The following is a 23,807-nucleotide window of genomic DNA, read 5'->3' as shown; positions in this document are numbered from 1 at the left end:
ACATATGAAATGTAAAAGAAAGAGAAGTAGATAATGCTCTTCTTAAGAAAGATGCGTGACACTTTATGAAATTAAATTCCTCTATAATTATGTAGGTCATAAAATTTTCTACAAGTTCATTCTCAATATAAGCGAGAAAGGTGTCTGTAAGAAATCTATTAGCCCAATTATCCAATTTATTGCAACACATTCGTTAAAAGACAACTCTTTCATATTTTGAAATTAGTCTCCAAAACATCCACATTTTGAGAGTTTTCAATTTAAGTCCTCTTATACATTTTGCTATCGAAATTGTTAACCAGGCTGAATTAGAGATTAACCAAGAATAGGTAATTACCAAATTATCCTCATGAAAAAATAATCCGACAATCTTCAGTTTTCCTCTTTCATTTCCCGCTTCAAGACACAATAAAGGTCTCCCAAAAATCAACACTCAAATCAACCATAAGTTTGAATGCATTAGCGTAGAACTAGTACTACATCAAAAAATGTTAAGACAAACTGAATATTGCCTCAATTTTGACTAGTTGCTAACCGTAAGTTTGAATGCATAAGTGTATAACTGGTATTACACTAACGCCTCGTTTGGTACGTGGGAACGAAGTCAAGTGAGAATAGAATGGAAGAAGGAATGGAATGAAATGTATGTGCAAATGGAATGGTCATTCACATTCTCTTCTTTGGGTGCGTTTGTAGAATGAAGGTAGAATGAAAATCTAATTCTCATTCCCATGTTTGGTATCACTAGTTCACAAGTGAGAATTAAATCTCATTTTCTAATAATGCCCTTATAACAACATAGATTTTTAATAAGATAAAAATAAACATTAATGATAATAACTAAAAAAATTATTTATGCATATGTTATATTAATCTAGGTATGTGTTATACTAATGCGCATGTTATCGATCAGGTGTATGTTTCGTTTATATTTTTTAAACAATTCTCACTATTTCTGCATATGTTATATTAATCTAGGTATGTGTTATAATAATGCCCTTATACCTCTATATATAGTCTAGAAATGATATGGTTTTGATAATTTTAATATTTTGGCCAATTTCTCAGCGAGAGTTTCCTCTTTTCATAAATATTGGGTCAAATATTTTTCAATCAAAAGTTAGATTTATTCTTGTGCATGAGATTTATTGGTGTGCATGAACCACAATCAAACATGTACGCAATGGGTACATATAGTTCTCTATGGTGGGAAAACAATAGCAAAAGTTCAAAAAAAATATAATATGCTGATGAAAATAACATACTTTAAACATTAGTGAATAAACAAAAAAATTTGATGACAAAAAAAAAATTGACATGAAAGAATTTCAATCGGCAAATAATATATAATTTCAGTTGTATCTGTTTTTATATTAAATTGTGTTGCTCCTATGTTGAGCAATTGTGATATAATAGGCTTATATTAAATTGTGTTGCTCCTATGTTGAGCAATTGTGATATAATAGGCTAATGAAATATGTACCACTAGTTTTAATATGCTACTGAAATATGTACCACTAGTTTTAATCCCTACCCCGTAAAAAATTCCTATTGTTCGAATATAATTAGTAGCTGAGAGAAAATGAGAATACTTAGTTAAAAGCCATGATTTTTAAATTGATTCTTATTATTAATAGGGGTATAATTGAAAAAAAAACCTAACTAATTTGATTCTCCCCTTGAATGGGAATGATCATTCCCTATCTTTTTACTTGGAATGTCCATTCCCACAAAAAGTAGGAATGACATTCCAACAACTAAAAACAAGTTTTGTTTGGTATGAGGGAATGAGAAGTGAGAATGACATTCCATTCTACCCTATTACTGCGTAGCAAACGGGGCCTAATGGCTTGTCTGGATTGGGGGTAATGTGAATACAGAGAAGGTAGGGGATACATATCTTTGTTTGAGAAATCATTTGAGACAATTAATGAGGGGAAAGTTAAGGTAACAGAGGGGAAAAAACTTTGGATTTTGTTCCCCCTCCCCTCAAATTGGAGTGTAATGGAAGGGAAGGCTAGGGAATGTAACTCTTAAAAAAAAGAATTTTACACAAAGATACTTTATCCATATATCAAGATGAGATTCAAATAGATGAAAAAGCGTGTAAGGTATTAATATAAATTTACATATATTTGCTTACATTTTCTTCACTTTATTATACTTTCTAAATGAGATGAAATAAGTTCGCATTGACTTTTCTTACTAATTTTCTGAATAAGTTTTGCATATTTTCTTACTTTTCCTTAACTTATCTTATGTTCTCTAGTGTTCCTTAACTAGGTGCGAATTCCCATGAATGATTTGACTGACTAATTGAAAATACGAAGACGTGGAGGACTAATGACAAAAAATGAACGAGATGTGGGAGAAATATTGAAAAAAGTCCCCAATAATTAACCGAATCAACATAGGAGAATTCTTAGCTCGTCCATTGAGCGAAAATGGCGGCGATTGACGAGAAAAAAGAGGAGTTCGTGTATCGAATCAGCCCCGTCGATGAATGGGAAGAGCTGCAGAATACTGGCACAACTCTCGGTAGAGAAATCGATCGATCTACTGGTTGCATTCACCTCAGCAGCCTCCATCAGGTTCAATTCACCTAACCCTAAGATTTCAAGAATGTTATAAACTTGAAAATCTCACAAAAATTCGTAAAATTTTCAAATGGGTGTTTTCCGTTCATCATTTTGAGACATGGGCTTGTCTGGAAATTTGATATATTTTGCAGGTGAAGATGACTCTGAACAACTTTTTTGAGGGCAGGGATGATTTGTTCTTGCTCCAAGTAGCTACTTCAGAGGTGAAGTCTTGATCTTTCTATTTTAAGGTTTAGCAATTTGGCAGTTTGATTTCTGTATTTTTATTATACAAGAATATTGTTTTTTCGGTTTCATTAATTCAATTGTCTATTAAAATTCTCTTCTTAAATTTGATGTCTATAACTGAAGTTGGCTTTCATAACTTGATGGCTGATATTCATGCCCGGCATGCTTATTCACTTGGGACCGGAGATTTGACTTGTGTTGAGGATATCCTGATTTAGTTAGGTATTGGCTTTTATAATTCATTCATTTTTCTTATGGGTTTTTGTTGCAAATATAGATATTTGCTAATTTATCCCAATTCTCCCATATACAAATTTCACTTTCTTAAAAAAAATGCTAACTACATTTTGACACAGTGTTGAGTTGGAGATCCGTAGGCGTAGCAAAAGTTGGAATCTCTGCAGCAGATTGTTAGTACACTGAAATAAACAAGGAATAAAGACTATAGAGATATCACTGATCATAAACAGATGTATGAAGTGGTTCACCTTTAACTGGGCTACATCTACCTATGCAGTGCCGCACCTAGGACTTCACCAATACACTGTTATGTGACTTCTCCTCCAAAGTCCAAGTGGGTACACTTGCCAGCCTTCCAACCCATGAACTTGGACTTCCAGCCTCTATTCCACTTTATACTAAGAGTGAATAGGACAAATCTCTCTTCCCAACGAAGAGTAAATACAAGCAACTGAGTTTTTGCTCTTTTGCCATAGATACAAAGATAAAACTCAGTTTAGCACTTCAGCACGCGTTACATCAACCAAAATACAAATTTTGAGGCACCTATCAACTTTGGCACTAAAAAAAGAATAGAATGCCTTGATTTGGTTGACTTTCAGCTTAAGAATTGCACAAGAACTCAAGATTGTCTTTGCAATGAATTTTAAAGTTGAAGCTAAATGAGAGATTGGAGCAGCGAGTAATCGGAGAATGAAACTTTAAACCATGGAATGTTTTTCTCTATAATGAGTTATACTTCAATGAAGTGAATCATGAGATATAAATATGAGAGTGAATGACCCAAGAGACTGTTTGAATAAATGTTCAATGGTAGAAAATTTTGTTTCTGTTGGAGAGAAACAAACCCATGTCCTAATAAGAAGGGAATGAGATATTTGGATGGGATTGACATTTAATGCATTGATTTGAATATCCCCAATATGACTGATATATCGGTCGATATATCCTTTTATAGGCTTGCTGCAAAACAATATGGTCTCAATAGCTTTTATTGCTTTTTGCAATTTTTGTGCTATATATCGTGGTTTTCCTGTGATATATCAGGGGATATTTTGGCCTCAAAAAGATTGGCTGAAATGTTGTAATGTCGACTTAGACTTCTATTTGTTTTAGAAGAGTTGTTTGGGCTTATGGTTCAATTGAGGTCTAAACCAAACAAATATCTGCCTATGTAATGTAAATAATCAGAAAGAAGAATTAAGGCTGAATTGAGACCAGATTTTTGTGCAAAAGTTTTGCAAAAAATACCACCTTTTCCCATAGTTCCATTCTTTGGTGCATCAAATATGAACATTTATGATTTATGTCTACATATTATACGATTTGACACCCCGATATTAGTAAATGTCACCAATATATCCTCAACTGCTGTTTGATATGGAATTTTTTCGTCCGTTTTATTCTCGGCATCCAAGATTTAAAACATAGGTTGATAATACTGTTATAATCTTTGCAATAAATGCAAGGGTTTTCATGGAAGTGATTTTGGCTAATGAAAAAAAGGGAAAGTCAAATTACATGCCTAGTCACCCTCAGCCAAGAGAGACCAATTCGTTCCCCAAATCAAAGATGGCTGAAATATGAAACTGGCGGGAATTTGAAATTTTCATTGAAAAGTGAATCTAACGCTCAAAATCAGAGTAGAAATTGGGTGTCAAGAATAGTTGTTGGATGGGTGAATCACTGAGTAAGTTGGGCTTCCAACTTTGCATGAGCGAAATCTTGAGTGCCAAGGCTTACTTATTGATTAATAAGCTGCACAAAGATTTTACGTATAACTATAAGACACACAAAACTCAATAGGTCTTAAGCTTCATACTTGAAATAGTCTTGTAAATTTGCTGAAGTGGAGTCTTTTTGTCTCTTGAATATTGACGAATTATAGCTCCATATGGATATAGCTTTGTTTTTGTATTTTAGCTCCTGAAAGACTCACAACACTACATAAGATGTTAGATCAGATATTGATTTCTTTTCATTGATCGAAACTTGGAATTCACACCACTTTAGACGTTGCCGTACCCCGCTCTCTTGTCTACAGCAGTGGGGATTGTCCTCGCAATTCCGTGCCCACTCTCATATCTCTCTCTTGAACCTAGGCCTGACCACTCACCACCATTGAACCCCCCTCCATGCCGCTCAAATCCCTCTTTCATCGGTGATGATGAGGATTGTCACTGATGAACCCCTTTCCCCTCTCTTTCCATCTCTAGAATTAGTGAGACACTAAGTAAATTGAATTTACTAGGTATAAATTTGTCTTATTTTAAACATATTTGAACTTTTAACAAAATATGGTGAAATATACTGGGTATATTCCATCTGAGGGGTTTTCAATTCCATCTTAAAGAATGTAGAGATAAATTGACAAATCATCTGACTTTGGGGCCTAAATTTGCAAATACGATAGATTTGGGGGGTATGCAGGCATCAACCCTTTCCTTATTATCACTTTGGTTCTTCAAAACGCAATTATTTTGGCTTTCTTTAACTTTGACTTGTATATGTCATAAATTTCTAGTATTGACTTTCGGTGAACTCTCGAACACCTTTACACTCTGTTACACCTTATGCGTGTCAGTTTCCCCTTGGCGGGAATTGTGAAGCTAGTAAACTAAGCTGTCAGTTGGGAGGAATGCTGAAGACAACTATAGTGCATAGGACCATGCTAAAGAGTCATCTTGATACAAGTCTGCTGTTAATAGTCATGCATATACAAGACTTAACTAATACAAGCCTATCTATAATTCAAAAACATAACTGTTCTTCAAGTCGATCACTTTCTTTTCTTTTTAGCTTTTGAACTTCCTTTCAAGACTTCTGATCTCCATTCCTGTGGTCTTTTATGCAGCACTTTTCTTGCAACTCTTTTGCTCATGATGTGTCCTTTTGGCATAAATGATAACCTTTAGACATGAAATGATCTAAACAAACTACTAATAAGTTATCTATCTATCTTGCCTTTCCTAAACCCTTTATATACCTAGGCTAATAATGGATGTTATAACTCTGGAGCTAAAAACAACTCAATAAAAGAATTCTGCTGATTTGTTAATAGCAATTTTCAATTTGGATTTCTGATATATAAGATTGATTGCATGTCCATATCTGTTGTGTATATATATTTATATTACTCTTGTGGCAAAAAGCTTGGATGATTTAGATTAGTCATTACAGGATATAATTTGCAGGCTGATGGACATAGGGTATATCATAAAATATGAATAGCTGAAGCAAAGAGTTCATTTTGAAACATCTGGTGAACCTAAAACCTATGAGTCTAAGGTACATATGTATGGTAAGACGACCAGGAGGTTGCTGGACCCAGATTTAGAAGCCACCTAAGAAATTTCAATATATTTTCTCTTTATACTTTGATTCTGAATTGTGCGAAAAACCTTATCGAAGTCATAGCTGTTACCTATGTTTATTTCATTGAAACGCAAACCAACCAACAATTTGGTCCACTCCCTATGAATCATTGGAAGTATGAGTTCAAGTACTCATCTGAATCTTGTCCAATTTTGGTTAAAATTTCTCATGTACCTCATTTCTTTATTTTCTTTTGTTCTGCAGCTCGGGGAGGGATTGATCTATGAAAAAGCTGATGACTCCAACTTCTTCCCACATTTCTATGGCCCGTCTCGAAGCTTTAACCCTCTACCACTTAAAGCTGTCACCAAGGCAGAGAAATTGGCACTGGTAAATGGGGAATTCACTTGCAGTCTTCTGAATCAAGAGTCAAGCTGATCCTGTTCTTATGGTCCTAATAATATCTCAACAAAATTGAGAATGTCTTTTGCTCTCAGGAATTTCAGATATGTTATTTAAACCTTTGCTGTATCTTAACTTGCAACGTTTGGACGCATGAATCCTACTTAAACATGTATCAAGTTTGAGTATGTATTTCTTTATTTTCCCCTCCTACTATTTTACTTGAGGCATTCTATGCCTAAGTTAAAATATCATCAATCTTGCCATGCACGGGTTTCCTGGATCATGAAGGAATGATGGAAAGTGTAGAATCTAGGTTGAAACTGTGGTTAGGAGTTTTTTGAAGGATTTGTCAATAAGCATTCTGGTGATTGTATTGGGGATCGTGGTCATAAAATTTGTTTAAACCAAATGACATCCATGTGATACTTGATCTATTTCTACAACATATTATGAATGAATCAAGACTTCTAATTCCAGAGAANTGCTCGGGTCTTTATCAGAATGCATGCATTCAAAGAATGCTGAATTGTCTCAGAAAGTTGGGGATATTTCACGAGGCTTGCAGATGCCTGGATATATCCCTGAGTTATAACTGAATCAAGGGTACGTTCAGAAGTTTCCGTTGCATGTGAGACTGTAGTTAACAACGTATATGTACAAGCAAATAAAGAAAGCAATGCAAGTGGATTGCCAGAAACATTCACATTAACAAGGTGAAAAACTTTTAGATTGAGGAGGGTAACTTGTGACATTGAAAATATAGTTTCTAGGCCATCACACAATGCTGCACTTCCAAAGGACAATCATTCTCATGGTAATGATGATTCCAGCACTGCTTCCAAGGATATCTTTCCTGAAGCTAAACAGAAATATGAAAGCACTTCAGCTATAGATCAGGCTCTAAACAAACCCAAAATACTTGTGGAGCATAATGAATCTGATTTCAACTCCCAACAAGAACCAGAAGGATTTCCTATTGACGTCTCAATTTGTAAGTATATGCACCTGCTGTTCTACTTGTTTCCACTGTTTATTTCATCTCCATCTTTGCCTTCTCAAATTCTACAATAAAAACACTGGTCTGCCTAAAGAGGAAGTTTGAGATAAACAAACCCTCAGCTGTTCCTGCAAAGATCTCAAAGCTTCCATACAAGACTTCAGCCAATAATAGTAAGAAGAAAAATAATTGGGAGACATGGAAGGTCAATTCTTCAAAACAAATTTCCCAAAGAAAATTTGTTTTCCTCTGGGATGACATTCATTTTGGAGCCATTTGCCAGTCTTGGAGATCAGTCTCGTGATACAAAATCCCATCATCCTGCACTGAAGTGGCTTCAATTTCTCCTGGTTTTGAATTTCTCAGTCATTCCGTGGGCTGGTTAGTAATTATAAAGAAGCAGAAGACTACTATCTTAATCCCTTTATATTAGGTATGGTTGGTATGGGACATTGATGGTTGATGATGAATCGCTCTGCCGTGGCTCTTTGTTGGTCAGGGCTCAGAAAAATGCATCACCTTTTAGTTTGCTGGTAGGTACTGCAAGGAGGAGATTCTGGTGAATGGAACAAGATCTTCAAATATGCATAACCTTTTATAGAGTAGCGAGCATGCTTTGTTCATGAATGTGAATCTTCTCGATAGAACATAGCTAAAGTTTCTTGGCTTTACTCAATGAATTCGAAGGTTCGAGAAGATTTGAATTCTTTGTGTTCAGTGCATTAGTTTGAAGTTTCGAGAAGAGGTTTGAATTGTCTTCAATGGATTAATTCAAAGTTTCTAGAATGGATGTGAATTTTATGCTTTGTTCGTATGCCATACCTGAAATTTTAGATTCGATGCCATGGCAGGGAAACTTTTCTTGGTAGATTATAATGGGATGCTGTGAATGTAATTTTTTTTTTCAACACTGTTTAATCGGATTTCTTTGCGAAGATAGATGGTAATGCTGTTATGTTGCTATAAATGGCTCTTAGGCACAAATTGAGAAAGTCCATTGTCATCATAATTACTGAGGAAATTGTTGTATTCATTTCAATGTCGAATATACTTAATTTTGAATTGTAAATAGTATATAAATATTCTTCTGTTTATTTGTATGAGGAGAACAGAAGCCGCATGTATTAGCTCAATGTGCTTCGGTTTGCGAAGTACGAATTCATTCTTAAGCATAGATGCAACCTAAATGTGCAGGCTTACAGATGATGAATATAATTAGTTTCGCATTAGAGTTGGCACTGAACAATAAAATGCATACAACATATTGGTCAAGTTTGAGCATATCAACTCAAGCAAAGAACCAATCAATCGGATCTTTCGATATGATGGCCTAGCCTAACCATTTATTTAAATTTACAAAGGTGATAAGATTAAACTGAAGAATAAAGTTCACTAGTATTGCTTGGTGCATTATTATTATTTTTTTTTGAGAAGGATTGGTGCACTATTAATAAGTAGCTTAGCTTAATTTTTATACCTTGTAAATGAGACATTTCCTACATGATGAACATACACATAATCTGAGATAAAATACAATCAAAATTTCGATGTAGTCTTCATTTTTTAAAATGTTTATTTTACTTTTGTTTTGTTTTTTTTTTTCATTTATGTTTGCATGTGTAATGCATATTTAATAATTTTATGTTATTTTCCTTCACAGGATCAGCATCACTTTTGACTGTTATAGATATCTATTCTGCTGCAGATGGACCCCAGCATGTTGCATGGTATGTCTATCAGGTTAGATTTGGCTATGAATTATATTTTAAATTGGACTATTTCTTGCAGGATTTATCTTTCATAGATCATTTTCCCCATTTTTCTTTCCTGTTTATCTTGTTGATATCATATTGTATCGTATAAGATATGTACGCGCACATAGTCACAAGTAGTGTGTCCTCATGTTTCCATTTGAACAATTGTCTTGAGTCTGTCAGAACATCAAACCCGTGTATGTGTTAACTAGCTCTATCAATTTTTACATATAAATGCATATGCCATGCCTATACATGTGAATTTCCCACATTTGCTCAAGTCTGTTTGTCTTTCTATTTGTGTGCACTAATTTTTTGGACATTGTTTTAGTATTGCTACCCTTTCTCTAGCCCAGATATGGTAAAATTGTTGTTGTCATGCCGCATACATCCTCATATTAGAAAGAAGGCTATATTTCTTGTCCTTTAACATTAATGCAGACGCTACTCATGCATATATATTTTTGTTGTCTAATGTTTGTTTACTGTTGACTTCTGCGCCAGATTGGAATGAGCCGTCAGTGTCACAACATCCATTGTCTTCTAACTTAAGTAGATCCTTCTCCCTTTGTATTTCCTTAGTATGTTTACCTCTCTTGCTAATCTCTCTTGCTAATCTCTCTTGCTAATCTCTCCTGGTTCTCCACACACATGTTCTCTTCACCCCATCTTTCTATCCTATAACTCTTCCTATTGGGTAGAAGGTCAACAAGGCAGAAGATGTTTATCCTTATTTTATATTTCAATCTTGTATTGGTTTCAGCAGCATTTTTAGTAGGAACATTTGATACGATTGTGACGATCACATGTATCATCCCCTCCTTGGCAAGTTACAACTAAAATAATTCCTTTTGGCCTCATCTACTAGCCTATCTACCCTTTTTAGTGTTGATATGTGCCGAAATTGTCCCTGGACAAAGTTGCATCTTCCTCTTATGGCTCAAATCACACCAAAAACGTGTTTCTTTTTGACTGCTTCTACTAGTCTCATTACCATCTGGCAACATTCATCAAAGATGTTTGTATACAAATATCATTTGTTCCTCTACTTCCTAGTTACATTGAACAAGCCCATTCTACTGACCCAATTACCTTGTCAGCTACATCTGTCAATATGCAGAGGCATCTTCTTATACCTGCCCAAGTCACGCCTAAAACGAGTTCTCTTCAACTAATGTAATTATCATTTTTAGGCATGACTACAATTTGAGAAGTAAGCAATGTGCATCTTCCTTGCCTAAGTCATGCCTAAAACATGTCCTTTTTTGGCGCCTATTACTATAACTACCCGACGTGCAATAAAATTGTCAGTCTGTAAACATGTAGTTCTCTCTCCGTGCCCAAGTCACACTTGACATGAGGCTTTTTGGCCTCTTCTATTAGTCTATTTACTGTTTTCATCCTGACATACGAAAAAATTATGAGCGTGCACATTCACGTTTATTTCTCTTCTTGCCCAAATCATGCCTAGAGCAAGTCTTCTTTTCGTCTCTTCCGCTAGTATGATAATTGTTCCTGGGCAAACAAGTTTACCTCTCCTTGCTATAAATAGGAAACATCTCCTGTGCCTTCTCACTGAAAGTAGTTCTGTAGCTCCCTCCCTTCGTCCCTCCCGTGCTTTCTTTGGTAAATTTCCGTCCCATGGTTCTTCCCTAATATCTAGAAGAGCAAGCATCAGTTGTATCAGCCCCGGTACAGCCTGAGCTGAATAGGCTGCGGGAGCACAGGAAAATTAGTCACCTGCAGGCTGCCGCGGCGGCCGCAAGGATTGACAAGCTACTATTGGTGGTCCACGAACCCACTAAAATCGTGTTTTCTGACTTGATATATACTTCTCGAGGAAAAAAGTGAGAGGGTTCAATGTACGTAGTTGTACAAGCCGAGCTTGTGAAGTGACCAGAGGATGTACTCGGCATATGTGTTCAATCTCCTATCATTCTTTTCTTTTGGGCATCCATCATTGTTAAGTTTAGGGATGGAATTTCTAGACCTATACATGAAATGTAAAAGATGAAGACCCAGTTTCTAGACCTCAATATTCAGAAGTGGTACTTGGAATATAATTTTGGGGTGTTTCTGTTACTGCACCTTGTTAAAAGCTTAGAGTGCATATTTTGTTTGGGTGGGATGTGGTAGGAAGAGGAAGGTTCTGCTTGTTCTTCTTTCCTTTGGTAAGTGATATGTGCTTTTGTGCTGCTGTTCTTGTGCGTGTGCATGACCACCAAGGTCTTTTGGTGTTCATGATTAACTATACAACTATCAGTTACTTGGAATATTAAGAATTCTTATTTTACATGATTAATGAAGGATTTGTAGTATTTCCAATTATGTTTAGTTTACGGCTTGATTCTATTGCAAGCTATGTAAGCAGGGCCTGATCCTTATGCATGTTATCCGCAGTTAATGAATTGTGGTAGAATAAAACTATAAACCTCAACCTTCACAAAACCTTTTGACTTTTGACATAATGGTTAGGGATGTTAAGATTGTATCAGAGCAGCCTGGGTGCAAATCCTGTCGGCCATCAATTTAAAACAAATTTTCTTAAACTTGACATTGTTGTGTGAGCCTAGGTTTGGCTCATCAAAAGGCTGCTTAGCTTGCGAGGGTATGTTAGAATATAAAACTATAAACCTTAACCCTCACAACTGTTGGCATTAATATTTTTTATTGGTTGTTGCTCTTGTTAAAGGGATTGGATGTGTTTGCTATAGATTCTTGACAAAAAGGCTCATCCTTTATGGATAATAAGACGAGAAAATGATTCTCTCGGTCATATGTTCCCCCCTTTCTGTAGTTCTTCACAAGAATCACAACTAGTTCACAAATCGAAAGAATTTATCTTAAACTTAGTACATTTTCTCTGGTTGATATGCAATTATGAGGATGCTAATTTGAATCTTCTGCATTTCTATTAAAGCGCACACTATATTGCGTTCGCTGGTATAATGTTGTTATAATAAGAAAACAAAGAGAATTAAATTATTCCAATAGAGTTCAAGAGAGGATATACAGTAAGTTGTGGATACAGGTTTCTAACCCGATACGGCTTTGAATTAATACCCAACCACATAACCTAATAGCTCTATCGCTGCCCCTCAACCTGGAGGATAGATATTTATCATGCCCAACTTGTTCTATAAAAAGAAAAATACTTTTAAGAGAGACAGCCTTGGTGATTGGTGAATGTGTGTGCATATAACTCTTTCATGGTTGTATCCCTTACAAGATGACAATCTACCTCGATAGGTGTAATCCTCTTATTAAAGACTGGATTTTTTGCAATATAAGTCACTACCTTATTGTCACAATGCTTGGGCATTGGACCAATTTGCTGAAACCCAAGTTCAACCATCGGATTTTTCAACCACATCATCTCACAATTCATGTTGGTCATAGCTGTGTATTCTGCTTACAAGTCGGTAACCAATATAGCTTCCTGATAAGTCTTGGGCGGAGATATGAACTGCAAGAATTTGAATCTAGATTTTGCCATGAACATCCAAAAAAACATACCAAATAAAAGCCATTAGGTTTAGTTTGCAAACTTGTAAATTTTAATTTGCAAACTTGTGAGATATTTCTTTGATAAAATTTCCGTAGTTCTTCCCTAATGGCTAGAAGGTCAAGTAAGCAATGGAACCAAAAGAATGAAGGTATTGCTCATCGCATTCTCAGATTCAGGTTTACCCTGTTTTCTATTACTTTTTTGCACTCTACTTTCTCTAAAAATATATCATGTTATTGCTTGAAAATTAAAATGGGAGTTAAATTTTCTAGATTACTTGACTTTATTGATTTAATCATTCATTTTCATAGTTCTATTGTTGATCTTCATAGTATAGAAAGGGTAATTAGCTATTCCATTTGTCAGATACGTGTTTGGTCTATCTGATATACGTATCTACATAGATTATAATGCTAACTTGAGTTTTAGGCTTGTAGCTAAGAATTTCATTTGACATACTATTTATTTTACTTTTGGTTGTTTCATATTGTGGAGAGACATCATCATGTTTTATATGTCTGGCTAGTATTTAAATTTCCTTGAGGGCCTGTTTGGAAACTAGAATTTCATTTCAAATAGTGTATTTGACCCAATTCTAGTATTGGATCCATAAGAACTTGAATACTAGATATTGGCCCAAATCCATTTAACAGTTTAAACCTATACTAAGCCCATAATTCTAAATCCCGATTGATAGGCTGTCATTTGTAATTCCTGTTTCTTCTCTCTCCATTTCCGCTCTCACAAATTCCCCCCGCTCTCGCGATTCCCCCCTCGCGATCTCTCAACCGGCGGTGGCGACGACGACGACGAGATCTCTCCCCGCCGCCATCTCCAACGGCGACGACCTCTCCCCCTTCATCCGCTGTGCCTTCGCCCAGTCCAAGCTCGAGGCCCTCCTCCACAACCTCCGCCTCTTCACCCGATCCAAGGACTTCATTCGCGCCGTCGACGACCTCCACTCCCTCCTCTTCGAGGCCGAAACCCTAAAAAGCTCGATCTCCGACTCCAACTCCACTTCAACAATGTCCAGCCAATCTTAGCCCTTCATCGGCTCCTCAAACCCTAAGCCAAAGGTTTGTATTCTAGTTTTATGAATTGAATTTCCAATTTTGCAAATTAAGTTGGAAATTAGCTTGCGGACTGAGATTTTTTCGAATTTTTGTGATATTTTGTGATTTTTTTGGGTGTTCGGTTATATATTTGTTAAGCTATGTATGATTGGATCTCATGATGTTAGTAATTAAATGTTTGTTGACTGAATTGCTTAAGAATTTGTAGATCTAGTAATAATCTCATTCGTCGTTTATCTGGTCATGCAGTTTGTGTGGTAATAAATTTCTGTTTCAAAAAAACACTCAAGAATTTGATTGAGGTGCAGACAGGAAAACATTGAGTGAGTCCTAAAGAGCCACTTAATATCCGAAACATAAAAGAGCTATTGAAACTATTACCACACAAACTGCAACAAACAAGAACATGTATTCTTCTAACGAAACATAAAAGAGCTATTGAAACTATTACCACACAAACTGCAACAAACAAGAACATGTATTCTTCTAACTTGCATAACCTTGAGGATTGAGTGTATTACCACACAAACTGCAACAAACAAGAACATGTATTCTTCTAACTTGCATAACCTTGAGGATTGAGTGAGTCCTAAAGAGATGAAAATGAGAAAGGCTTAGAGGCCTGACTAAAGTCCCCGAAACAGCTTAACAATGTAGGAATTTATTTACAAATTTGAAACATGGTTTGCCAATTATTACTATGCGCAAGGTTATGCAAATTGCCTTTTTCTATGAGAATCATAAGGGCAGTCCTTAACAATGTAGGAATATAAGTTGGACGCAAACTTTATATGAAGTCGTATCACATGACAAATATATAGGAAAGTGATCCCGACCCTTGTAGCTGGTATTTTCCTTTACCTGCAGACATTTCTATTTAGAAATATATAAGTTGTATTAATACTAACCAACCCATCTACGGACCTGTCAGTGTACTATGATATCATCCGTTTAAGCAGGATATTAATTGCCCTGTTGATGGCTTCTATTCGTAGTATGCACTGACTTGCTTGCTTCTCAAGATTCTAAACCATTATGTACTCAGCTTTTTATATGCTCTCTCTCTCTCTCTCTCTCTCTCTCTCTCTCTCTCTCTCTCTCTCTCTGGTGCTGTGTTACTAGATTGTCTCACTATGTTTTTGTATGTTCTCATGCTTGCATAGGTAAATTCAGATGCCAAGGCATATCAAAACAAAGCTATTGAGAACTGTGATGATATATGTGTGTTAGTGGGCACCGAACTAAAATATAATGTTTTCTATTTTATATCCATTTTCAACTAAAATTATAAAACCCTTTTGTGACTGGCATATACATTTCTTGCTGCATGTTCTTTCAGTTCAAGATCTTCGTACAGGTGACCCTACAACTTTGCTTTCTGAGGAGCTTTATGAAAATGGAGGTCCAAATGACATTGCAGAAAATGGAAGTCCAAAAGCAGAGGTTAAGTTTGCAGAAAATGTAGACACAGAAGAGGTTCCTAAGGTACTACCACCTATAGCGCGAGAGGATTCACCAAAGTCTTATGCATCAATTGTGAGTGTTCCCTCCATAGAAGTTTTAATTTGCCGTTGAATTATTATCATTATTATGATATGTTCTTGAGATGTCCTTTTATGATTTTTTTTGATGTGATGATTAAGTGATAATTTTTCTTCACTCGGTATACTTGGCCTCCTGATGGTCTTGAAGTTCCAACGATGCCTTTATAAGATGAATGAATCTGCGGCTTTTCCTTTGAATATGTGTTTATGATGTCTGTTATTTTAGCATGCTAAATTAAAGCTATTACATGTTTTTTATTTCAATTTTCCTTTCTGCATATTTTCATTTCTATCAATATAGCTTGTGAAGGTCAATGCATCACCAATATCCGTTCATGTGCCAACTACGAAGGCGAAGCCAGTCTTCCCAAAACCTGAGAAAGTGCCTCTTCCTTCAACAACATCTGCTCGTGCTTCTAAAGTCACGACTAGTGGTAGCAATAGTACGTCAGAGACGAATGATTCCCATAAAGGTGCCCTCTAACACCTGAAACGATCACCATTTTTATTTACTGGTTGCATGTGTTAGACCCTAGAGGGGGGTGATTAGGGTCTTATGCTAATCTAATCCGATTAAATGCCAATTAAAACTAATTAATAAGTTATCCTAACAAGTATGAAATACAACAATATATATTAGCTAGGATAAGCAATGCAAACAAAGAGATATATCCTATATGATGAATATGTATATCCAAGGATATATAAACTAACACAAGATGATATATCCTATCAAAGAGATATACAATGAGATATATGTAAGGATATGCAAACACAAGGGTAAACAATCTAAACTAGATAGTGGGCAATATAATCAACAAGCAATATACAAAGGCGATATAAGATATGAACATAAAAGTAAGTGCGCCAATGCAATCACAAACAACCAATATGATTACGGAGTTCGGTCCCCACGACCTACGTCTCCGCTCCTCACCTCGAGGAGATCTCCACTATCACAACCGGGTTTTCTACGTTCACCCGAACAACGTTTACACCTCACAATACAATCACTATGTAATCACACCTCACACACTAAGTGTTGGTCCTAGCCCGTGTCCTCCTCCTCAAGTGCTCGGTTACAACCTCTCCCTAGGCACGTCAACCGACGCCACTCCTCTTGGATTCGACCCCGTCTCTCACCACACACTTCTCTCGGTGTACAAGTGTATTACAAGTGAATCCTCACAATAAGCACAATATAAATCAAATGATTTGTTCTCTAAACAAGGTGAGAACTCAATTAAGCTCACTCTCAATGTCACAAACCCACAACCCTAAATTATACTATGAATGTAAATACAATAAGCTCAATAGGTTGTGTGTGAACAAAGAGATAATAAAATCAACTAAACTCAATATGAACACTAGCTTAATAAAAAGATAATCAAACAATATAAAATATGAAGCTAGATTGAGTTTAGAAAACTTCTCAATAGATCAAGAGTGGAAGGAGAAGAGTTGGATGCTCAAACACCAATAGATGATCTCCTCAAGCTCTTGTGGAAGTGATTCACAAAACCAAAACACTCAAATGCTTAAAAGCTTATAAACACACTTAAACCAAACATAAACCCTTGATTAAAACTCTCTTAAACTTGTTTTTAAACTCTCTTGGCTCACTTGAAAAGACATCAGCAATGGGGTATATATACCCACTAGAAATCTCAGCAAAAACCCCCAAAACAAAATGACCAAAAACCCCAGCAAACAGCTCAGAGAAAGAGCCGTTAAAAAGCAACGGCTATATTGTCGGTCGACCGAAAATTCCGTCGGTCGACCGATGGAAAAATTCGGTCGACCGATGGAAAGTTCGGTCGACCGTTATCCAGGTCGAAAACAGGAAATCAAGCAAACACTTATCCGGTCGACCGGTGCGGTCGACCGATGGAGCTCTCGGTCGACCGCACCGGTCGACAAATCATATATAGGCATATAAACATGAAACAAAATAGTATTTTCTAATTCTATTCATTTGTTTCATATATAAACTCGAAACCTATTAAACCAAAAACATATATGTATATATATATAACTATATATATACAAAACCAAAACCAAAGTGTGTATGTGTATAGATAATTGAGCTTAACGTACTTAACACACATAATATAAATCCTAAACTAAGTTACCCAAGCTTGATCTTGATCTTCATTGAGCTCAACTTGGTACACGTGCGGATGAAGCTTGAACTTGATCTTTAACTATGAATTGCAAGGCTTCACCGACATTCCGCCAACCTCCTTTGGATATGATCGTTGAAGCTCTATTCCATCCATCCTCCAACAACGTTGTTTGTCTACAAAACATAGGAATGCACAAACACTAGACAAACAACATTAGTAATAAATTGTTTGTTAAACATCATCAAAACAAGAAGGCCAACAGATCCATGAGCACAAACATATAAATATCATCATATAAGTGAAATATAATGAATTCAAAGCAACAAATCAAAACAAAATCTTTAACAAAAGAATTTCAAGAGAGGCAACAATATATCAAGCTCTTAAGCTTGTTCTAACCCATATAATCATTCTAGCATCCGGTAAACATGATTTGGGAATAAACACCCAATAAACCCGGAGGGTTATATAAATGCAAACCTCTCATTAAAGCAAAACCAATGATCATGAAAACAAAAGAATTTAGCCAATAAAAGGAATTGTTTTCATAAAAGTTTAAAATGCATTTTTCAAAACCAAGAAAGAGAAAAATAAAAACACTAAAATTCTTGGTTTAAAAATTATTTTGGCACCCAAGCATTCTTGGTGCCGGATTGTTTAGGGACATGACCCCTATCAATAAAGCTCAAAGCCCTAGGGTTATGAACCCTCTTAGGCGCATATGGTGCACGAACACGGTCATAACAAAAATTACTCAAATGACCCTTCCGATTGCAATAAGTACAATGGAAAGGAAGCATTTGCTTATGTTGACCAAACGGTTGTGCACGGGAAACATTAGAAACATTTGCAAACATGGATGGTCTTTTAAAATTGTTTTGCAAATGTGAAACTTTCTTTAAATCAAAACAAAATTTGGCCAAATGACCAAATCTACCACAATGATCACATCTATACACATGAGCATGCTTGTGATGAACTTTATGAGTGTGTGCATGTACATGTGTGTGTGATGAAGAAGCCTTATGAGATGCACAAGAAGCATTGATATTACTATTTTTAGATTTTTGTGCATCATAGCAAAATTTAGATAAATGGCCTTTACGACCACAAATAGAGCACTTATAAATTTTGCTATACATGTGTGCATGATGTGTGATATGTTTAGGTGTAGTAGCATGAGACTTAGCACACATGTTCATAAGCTTATCATGGTTTACCATACATGTTTTTAAGGTTGAATCTAAACAAGATATGCGATGTTTAACTTGACTCAACTCAACATTTTGCATACATGTATAGGAAATAGAAGTAGATAAAACATTATCATTTCTATTTGCATACATGTATAGGAAATAGAAGTAGATGAAACATTATCATTTCTAAAAGAATTAAACTCATTTCTAATAGTTTCTATTTCTATCATGGCATCATTATTAGCATGAGTTAAGCTAGATATAGATGAAGTCAATTTTTCATTTTCCAATTTTAACATATCATTAATTTCTTTAAGAACAACTTTTTCTTGAGAAATAATATCAAAATTGGAAACTTGCTTCTCATGATCGGATTTTAAACTAACATGCTTGCTTTTAAGATCAATAAAATTATTTTGTAATTTTGAGTAGGCATGCGATAATTTCTCATATGCACTAGCGAGTTCATTGATGGATATATCACTATCGGATTCCGAATCGCTTACCACACTAGGGCTATCGCCTAGTGGCCGTGTGCATGATGATGCTCCACACTCACTTGAAGAATAATCCTCCAAACTACGTTGGATTTTCTCTAAGTTGCCTTGATGTGCTTCTATGAATTTCCATAAATTGTAAGCACTATCAAAATGAACAAATTTGTTAGAAAATGATGAGTCAAAGGCATTAAGCAAATACTCTACCAAAAGCTTGTTCATATTAAACATTTTATTATCATGATTGCTCCGCTTAGATTTCTCTAATGTAGGCACAATATAAGCACAATCAATAATTTTCCATAAGTCGATATTTTTAGATTCAATAAATAGTTTAAATCTAGAAGCCCATTGAGCATAGGGAAAATTAATGAATTTAGGAGCAACATTTGATTCATAGCCTAAACGAAATACATTTATATTCATGATATATATATGAAAATATGCAAGCAAGACAAAAGTAATCATAACTAGATTAGCACAAATAAGATAACTTGGATCTTTAACTCAAGGTGGTTAGACCTTAAATCAAAGAGCACCAAGCTCTGATACCAATTGTTAGACCCTAGAGGGGGGGTGATTAGGGTCTTATGCTAATCTAATCCGATTTTATGCCAATTAAAACTTAATTAATAAGTTATCCTAGCAAGTATGAAATACAACAATGTATATGAGCTAGGATAAGCAATATGAACAACAAGATATATCCTAACAAAGAGGTATATGCAATGTATGTGCAATGATATATAAACTCAAGGGTAAACAATCTAAACTAGATAGTGGGCAATATAATCAACAAGCAATATACAAAGGCGATATAAGATATGAACATAAAAGTAAGTGCGCCAATGCAATCACAAACAACCAATATGATTACGGAGTTCGGTCCCCACGACCTACGTCTCCGCTCCTCACCTCGAGGAGATCTCCACTATTACAACCGGGTTTTCTACGTTCACCCGAATAACGTTTACACCACACAATACAATTACTATGCAATCACACCTCACACACTAAGTGTTGGTCTTAGCCCGTGTTCTCTTCCTCAAGTGCTCGGTTACAACCTCTCCCTAGGCACGTCAACCGACGTCACTCCTCTTGGATTCGACCCCGTCTCTCACCACACACTTCTCTCGGTGTACAAGTGTATTACAAGTGAATCCTCACAATTAGGGACAATACAAATCAATTGATTGTTCTCTAAACAATGTGAGAACTCAATTAAGCTCACTCTCAATGTCACAAACCCACAACCCTAAATTATACTATGAATGTAAATACAATAAGCTTAATAGGTTGTGTGTGAACAAAGAGATAAAACAATATAAACTCAATATGAAATCTAGCTTATGAAATTAAGAACAAACTTATAAAATGCTAGAATTGAGTTTAAGAAAACTTCTCTATAGATGACAAGAGAGAGAGGGAGAAGAGTTGAATGCCCAAACACCAAAGAATGATCTCCTCAAGCTCTTGTGAAAGTTCTTCATAAACAAACTCTTGAAACTTTTTAAACAAACTTAAACCAAACATAAACCCTTTTTAAAACTTTCTTAAACTTGTTTTAAAACTCTCTTGGATTCCTTGAAAGTTGAAGGCAATGGGGTATTTATACCCTCTCACAACTCAGCCAAAAACGTGAGCAAAAGACAAAAAACAACGGTAAAAAAACTAGTCGTTGGAAGCAGAAAAAGACCTCGTCGGTCGACCGAAAAATTCATCGGTCGACCGAAAATTTTCATCGGTCGACCGGACCGGTCGACCGACAGTCTCTCTGTCGCCCAGTGAACATTTGACCTCAAAACTGACATATTCAAAAACTGTTTTGCTGGTTTTAAAATTCTGTTTAAAAATATCAAATAAATTCCAAAAAATGTAAAACTTTGGGGAATGATTGTAGACATGATAATAAACATGCTACAGCGACTGGTTATCAGAAAGGACCTCCCAAATGAAAAATATCATCATTTTACAAAATAGTTCAAAAACATGAAAACCTGAAAATTGATATTTTGATATTTTGACTTAAATAACATTTTAAAACTTTATGAAATGATTGTATAGACTTGATAAAAGATATAACATGTTGTTATGAAGTCTATAACCTAGAAAAATAATATTTTCATAAAATTGCATATTCTATGCAATATATTCAAAAACACTAAATATGATTTCATTAAATATAAGCTTGTTAATAAAATATATTTGTTTCATATCTAAGTAGATAAACCAAATCACAATAATAAATATGAAACATGTAATTTCATATTTATAAACATGAAAACTAAAACTTGTGTTGTATATATATGTGACTACATATATATACAAGGAAACCAATAAAATGTGTGTGTATAGATAATTGAGCTTAGAGTACTTAATACACATAATATAAATCCTAAACTACATTACCCAAGCAATCTTGATCTTCCATTAAGCTTGACTTGGTACACGTTGCGGATGAAGCTTGAACTTGATCTTTAACTTTGAATAGCAAGGCTTCACCGACATTCCGCCAACCTCCATTGGATTTCATCGTTGAAGCTCTATTCCATCCATCCTCCAACAACGTTGTTTGTCTACAATACATAGGAATACACAAACATTAGACAAACAACATTAGTAGTAAATTGTTTGTAAATCATCATCAAAACAAGAAGGCCAACAGCATGTTCTAACTCTGATCTTTCTCTTCACTTCCTGTAGGAGGTCACTCCATCTTCGTTCGTAATTTACCTCTGGATGCTACTATTGCTCAATTGGAGGAGGTATTCAAGAAGTTTGGACCAATTAAACCGCAAGGCGTACAAGTCAGAAGCCTTGCTCAATTGGAGGAGGTATTCAAGAAGTTTGGACCAATTAAACCGCAAGGCGTACAAGTCAGAAGCCACAAGGTTAGAACATATTTATTCTTCAATCTGCATTCAGATTTATTTGGAGAAGAAAGCAGGAAAGTGTGCATTTAGTCTGTATGTATTGTCGCTTGTTTTTGCAGCTGGAACATAATTGTTTTGGCTTTGTTGAATTTGAGTCATTGGACCCCAAGCAAGCTGCAATGGAGGTATGGCTAGCTGCTAATATCTAATTCTTAGAAGTGCTTAAAAAAGTGTGGATTCAACTTCTCATTTTTAAACAATTGTTTTAGGTTATCCCACACGTACATGTTAGTTTTTTAAGGACTTTAGCGCTCGTATTCTACTGTCTACTATCACTCTTTTTTCTGTTTTTTTTCAATTATTGCTTCTTCTTCCATGTCCTTATGAAACTGCATCCTGTTTCACTGAGGGGTTTTTTTCCTTCTTATTTTTCTTTTCTTTTAATTGTCTGATTTTATCCTGTCAGTGTTCTCTATGTTGTTACCTAATCGAGTTTTCTTTTTAGGCGTCACCGATAATCGAGTTTTCTCTATGCTGAAATATATGCTCTTTTTAGTACAAGCATTTTGTATGGAAATCACATGGTTTCATCATTCTGGCTTAAATTGAACTCTCCACATGTTGTTCATCAATTTTATTTAGGTTAGTGGGACTCATTAGCATGTAAAATTCTTCAGTATATTCTGCAACCGAGCGATTAAGAATGGAGCTGATTTGGTCTTCTTGTTATTGTTTCAGGTAATTCAAGAACTCACAAAGTAAGACTTTCTGAACCGATGGGAGAAAACTACAAAAGAAATACAAAGTGAAAGTGTATAAGCATTAGAAAGAAACTCTCATTTGAATCAGATGTAAAAGTTTTAAAGAAACTAGTGCGAGAGCAACTTAAGCATGATACTATGTAACGACGAATTATTAACTTTTGTTGGTTTGTATTTGTTGGATATTTTCGATCTCTAGTTTGTTGAATTGTTATATGCAACATTTGAAGTTTCTACTTTATTTATTATTTTGGTTAGTGGTGGATGAGTTTACAATGTTTTATTGATGAATGATTTCGGTTATTTTATGGTGATTATTAGGTCAACTATTGACATTACTATATTTGAGATTTTAAGATATTTTATTTATATATCAAGTTAGTTGGATATGTGATATACTATTTGAGTCATTTATTTCCACTAATTTCGATGCAAACCTTTTGTAATTTGAATATCTTATTTCTAAATTATATTCGAGCTACAATTTTAATTCAGAAATTAGAATTCTACTAGTTGACAAACAACTCAATTGAAAATTTTAAAATTGAAATTCTAAAGTTTACCAAACATGAATTTCAAATTGAATTCTGAAATTCAAATTTGAATGTTTCCCAAACGAAGGAATTGAATTTGAAATTCTGGATTTTAAATTTCAGAATTTAATTCTAGAATTTGAAATCAAATCCTCGA

General features: G+C 35.1%; 2 protein-coding genes across 10 annotated transcripts; both read left to right on the top strand.

Annotated features, from left to right (window-relative positions):
- LOC109848567 lies at positions 2,319-7,163 on the top strand. The gene is made up of 3 exons (XM_020418126.1): positions 2,319-2,591; positions 2,732-2,803; positions 6,648-7,163. The coding sequence occupies exons 1-3, from the start codon at positions 2,445-2,447 to the stop codon at positions 6,819-6,821; spliced, it is 393 nt and encodes a 130-aa protein (XP_020273715.1). The 5' UTR covers positions 2,319-2,444; the 3' UTR covers positions 6,822-7,163.
- On the top strand, positions 7,269-23,338 carry LOC109848565. 9 transcript variants are annotated; one of them, XR_002248841.1, is made up of 9 exons: positions 7,269-8,318; positions 9,446-9,525; positions 15,460-15,656; positions 15,966-16,137; positions 22,187-22,282; positions 22,352-22,374; positions 22,476-22,541; positions 22,862-22,998; positions 23,095-23,177. XR_002248841.1 is itself a non-coding variant. In XM_020418120.1 (8 exons), exons 1-8 carry the CDS (start codon positions 8,248-8,250, stop codon positions 23,116-23,118), a joined length of 729 nt encoding a protein of 242 aa, XP_020273709.1. In that variant the 5' UTR covers positions 7,269-8,247; the 3' UTR covers positions 23,119-23,338. The 9 variants fall into 9 exon arrangements, 8 of the variants coding, with proteins under 8 accessions (XP_020273709.1, XP_020273711.1, XP_020273710.1 ...); XM_020418120.1 differs by lacking the exon at positions 22,862-22,998 and having other exon boundaries at positions 23,095-23,338; XM_020418122.1 differs by lacking the exon at positions 22,862-22,998 and having other exon boundaries at positions 22,187-22,290; positions 22,360-22,374; positions 23,095-23,338.

This window comes from Asparagus officinalis, chromosome 7 (assembly GCF_001876935.1).
Source record: "Asparagus officinalis chromosome 7, Aspof.V1, whole genome shotgun sequence".
In the NCBI taxonomy this organism is placed as follows: Eukaryota; Viridiplantae; Streptophyta; class Magnoliopsida; order Asparagales; family Asparagaceae; genus Asparagus; species Asparagus officinalis.
This window is presented reverse-complemented; position numbering and strand designations above follow the sequence as displayed.

Bases quoted from the DNA above. Each gene is read 5' to 3' on its own strand.
- LOC109848567 (XM_020418126.1), top strand. From the start codon at position 2,445: ATGGCGGCGATTGACGAGAAAAAAGAGGAGTTCGTGTATCGAATCAGC. The intron at 2,592-2,731 runs GTTCAATTCACC...TATATTTTGCAG, and splicing joins ACCTCAGCAGCCTCCATCAG to GTGAAGATGACTCTGAACAA. The intron at 2,804-6,647 runs GTGAAGTCTTGA...TTTGTTCTGCAG, and splicing joins TCCAAGTAGCTACTTCAGAG to CTCGGGGAGGGATTGATCTA.
- LOC109848565 (XM_020418119.1), top strand. From the start codon at position 8,248: ATGATGAATCGCTCTGCCGTGGCTCTTTGTTGGTCAGGGCTCAGAAAA. The intron at 8,319-9,445 runs GTAGGTACTGCA...TTTCCTTCACAG, and splicing joins CATCACCTTTTAGTTTGCTG to GATCAGCATCACTTTTGACT. The intron at 15,657-15,965 runs GTGAGTGTTCCC...CTATCAATATAG, and splicing joins CAAAGTCTTATGCATCAATT to CTTGTGAAGGTCAATGCATC.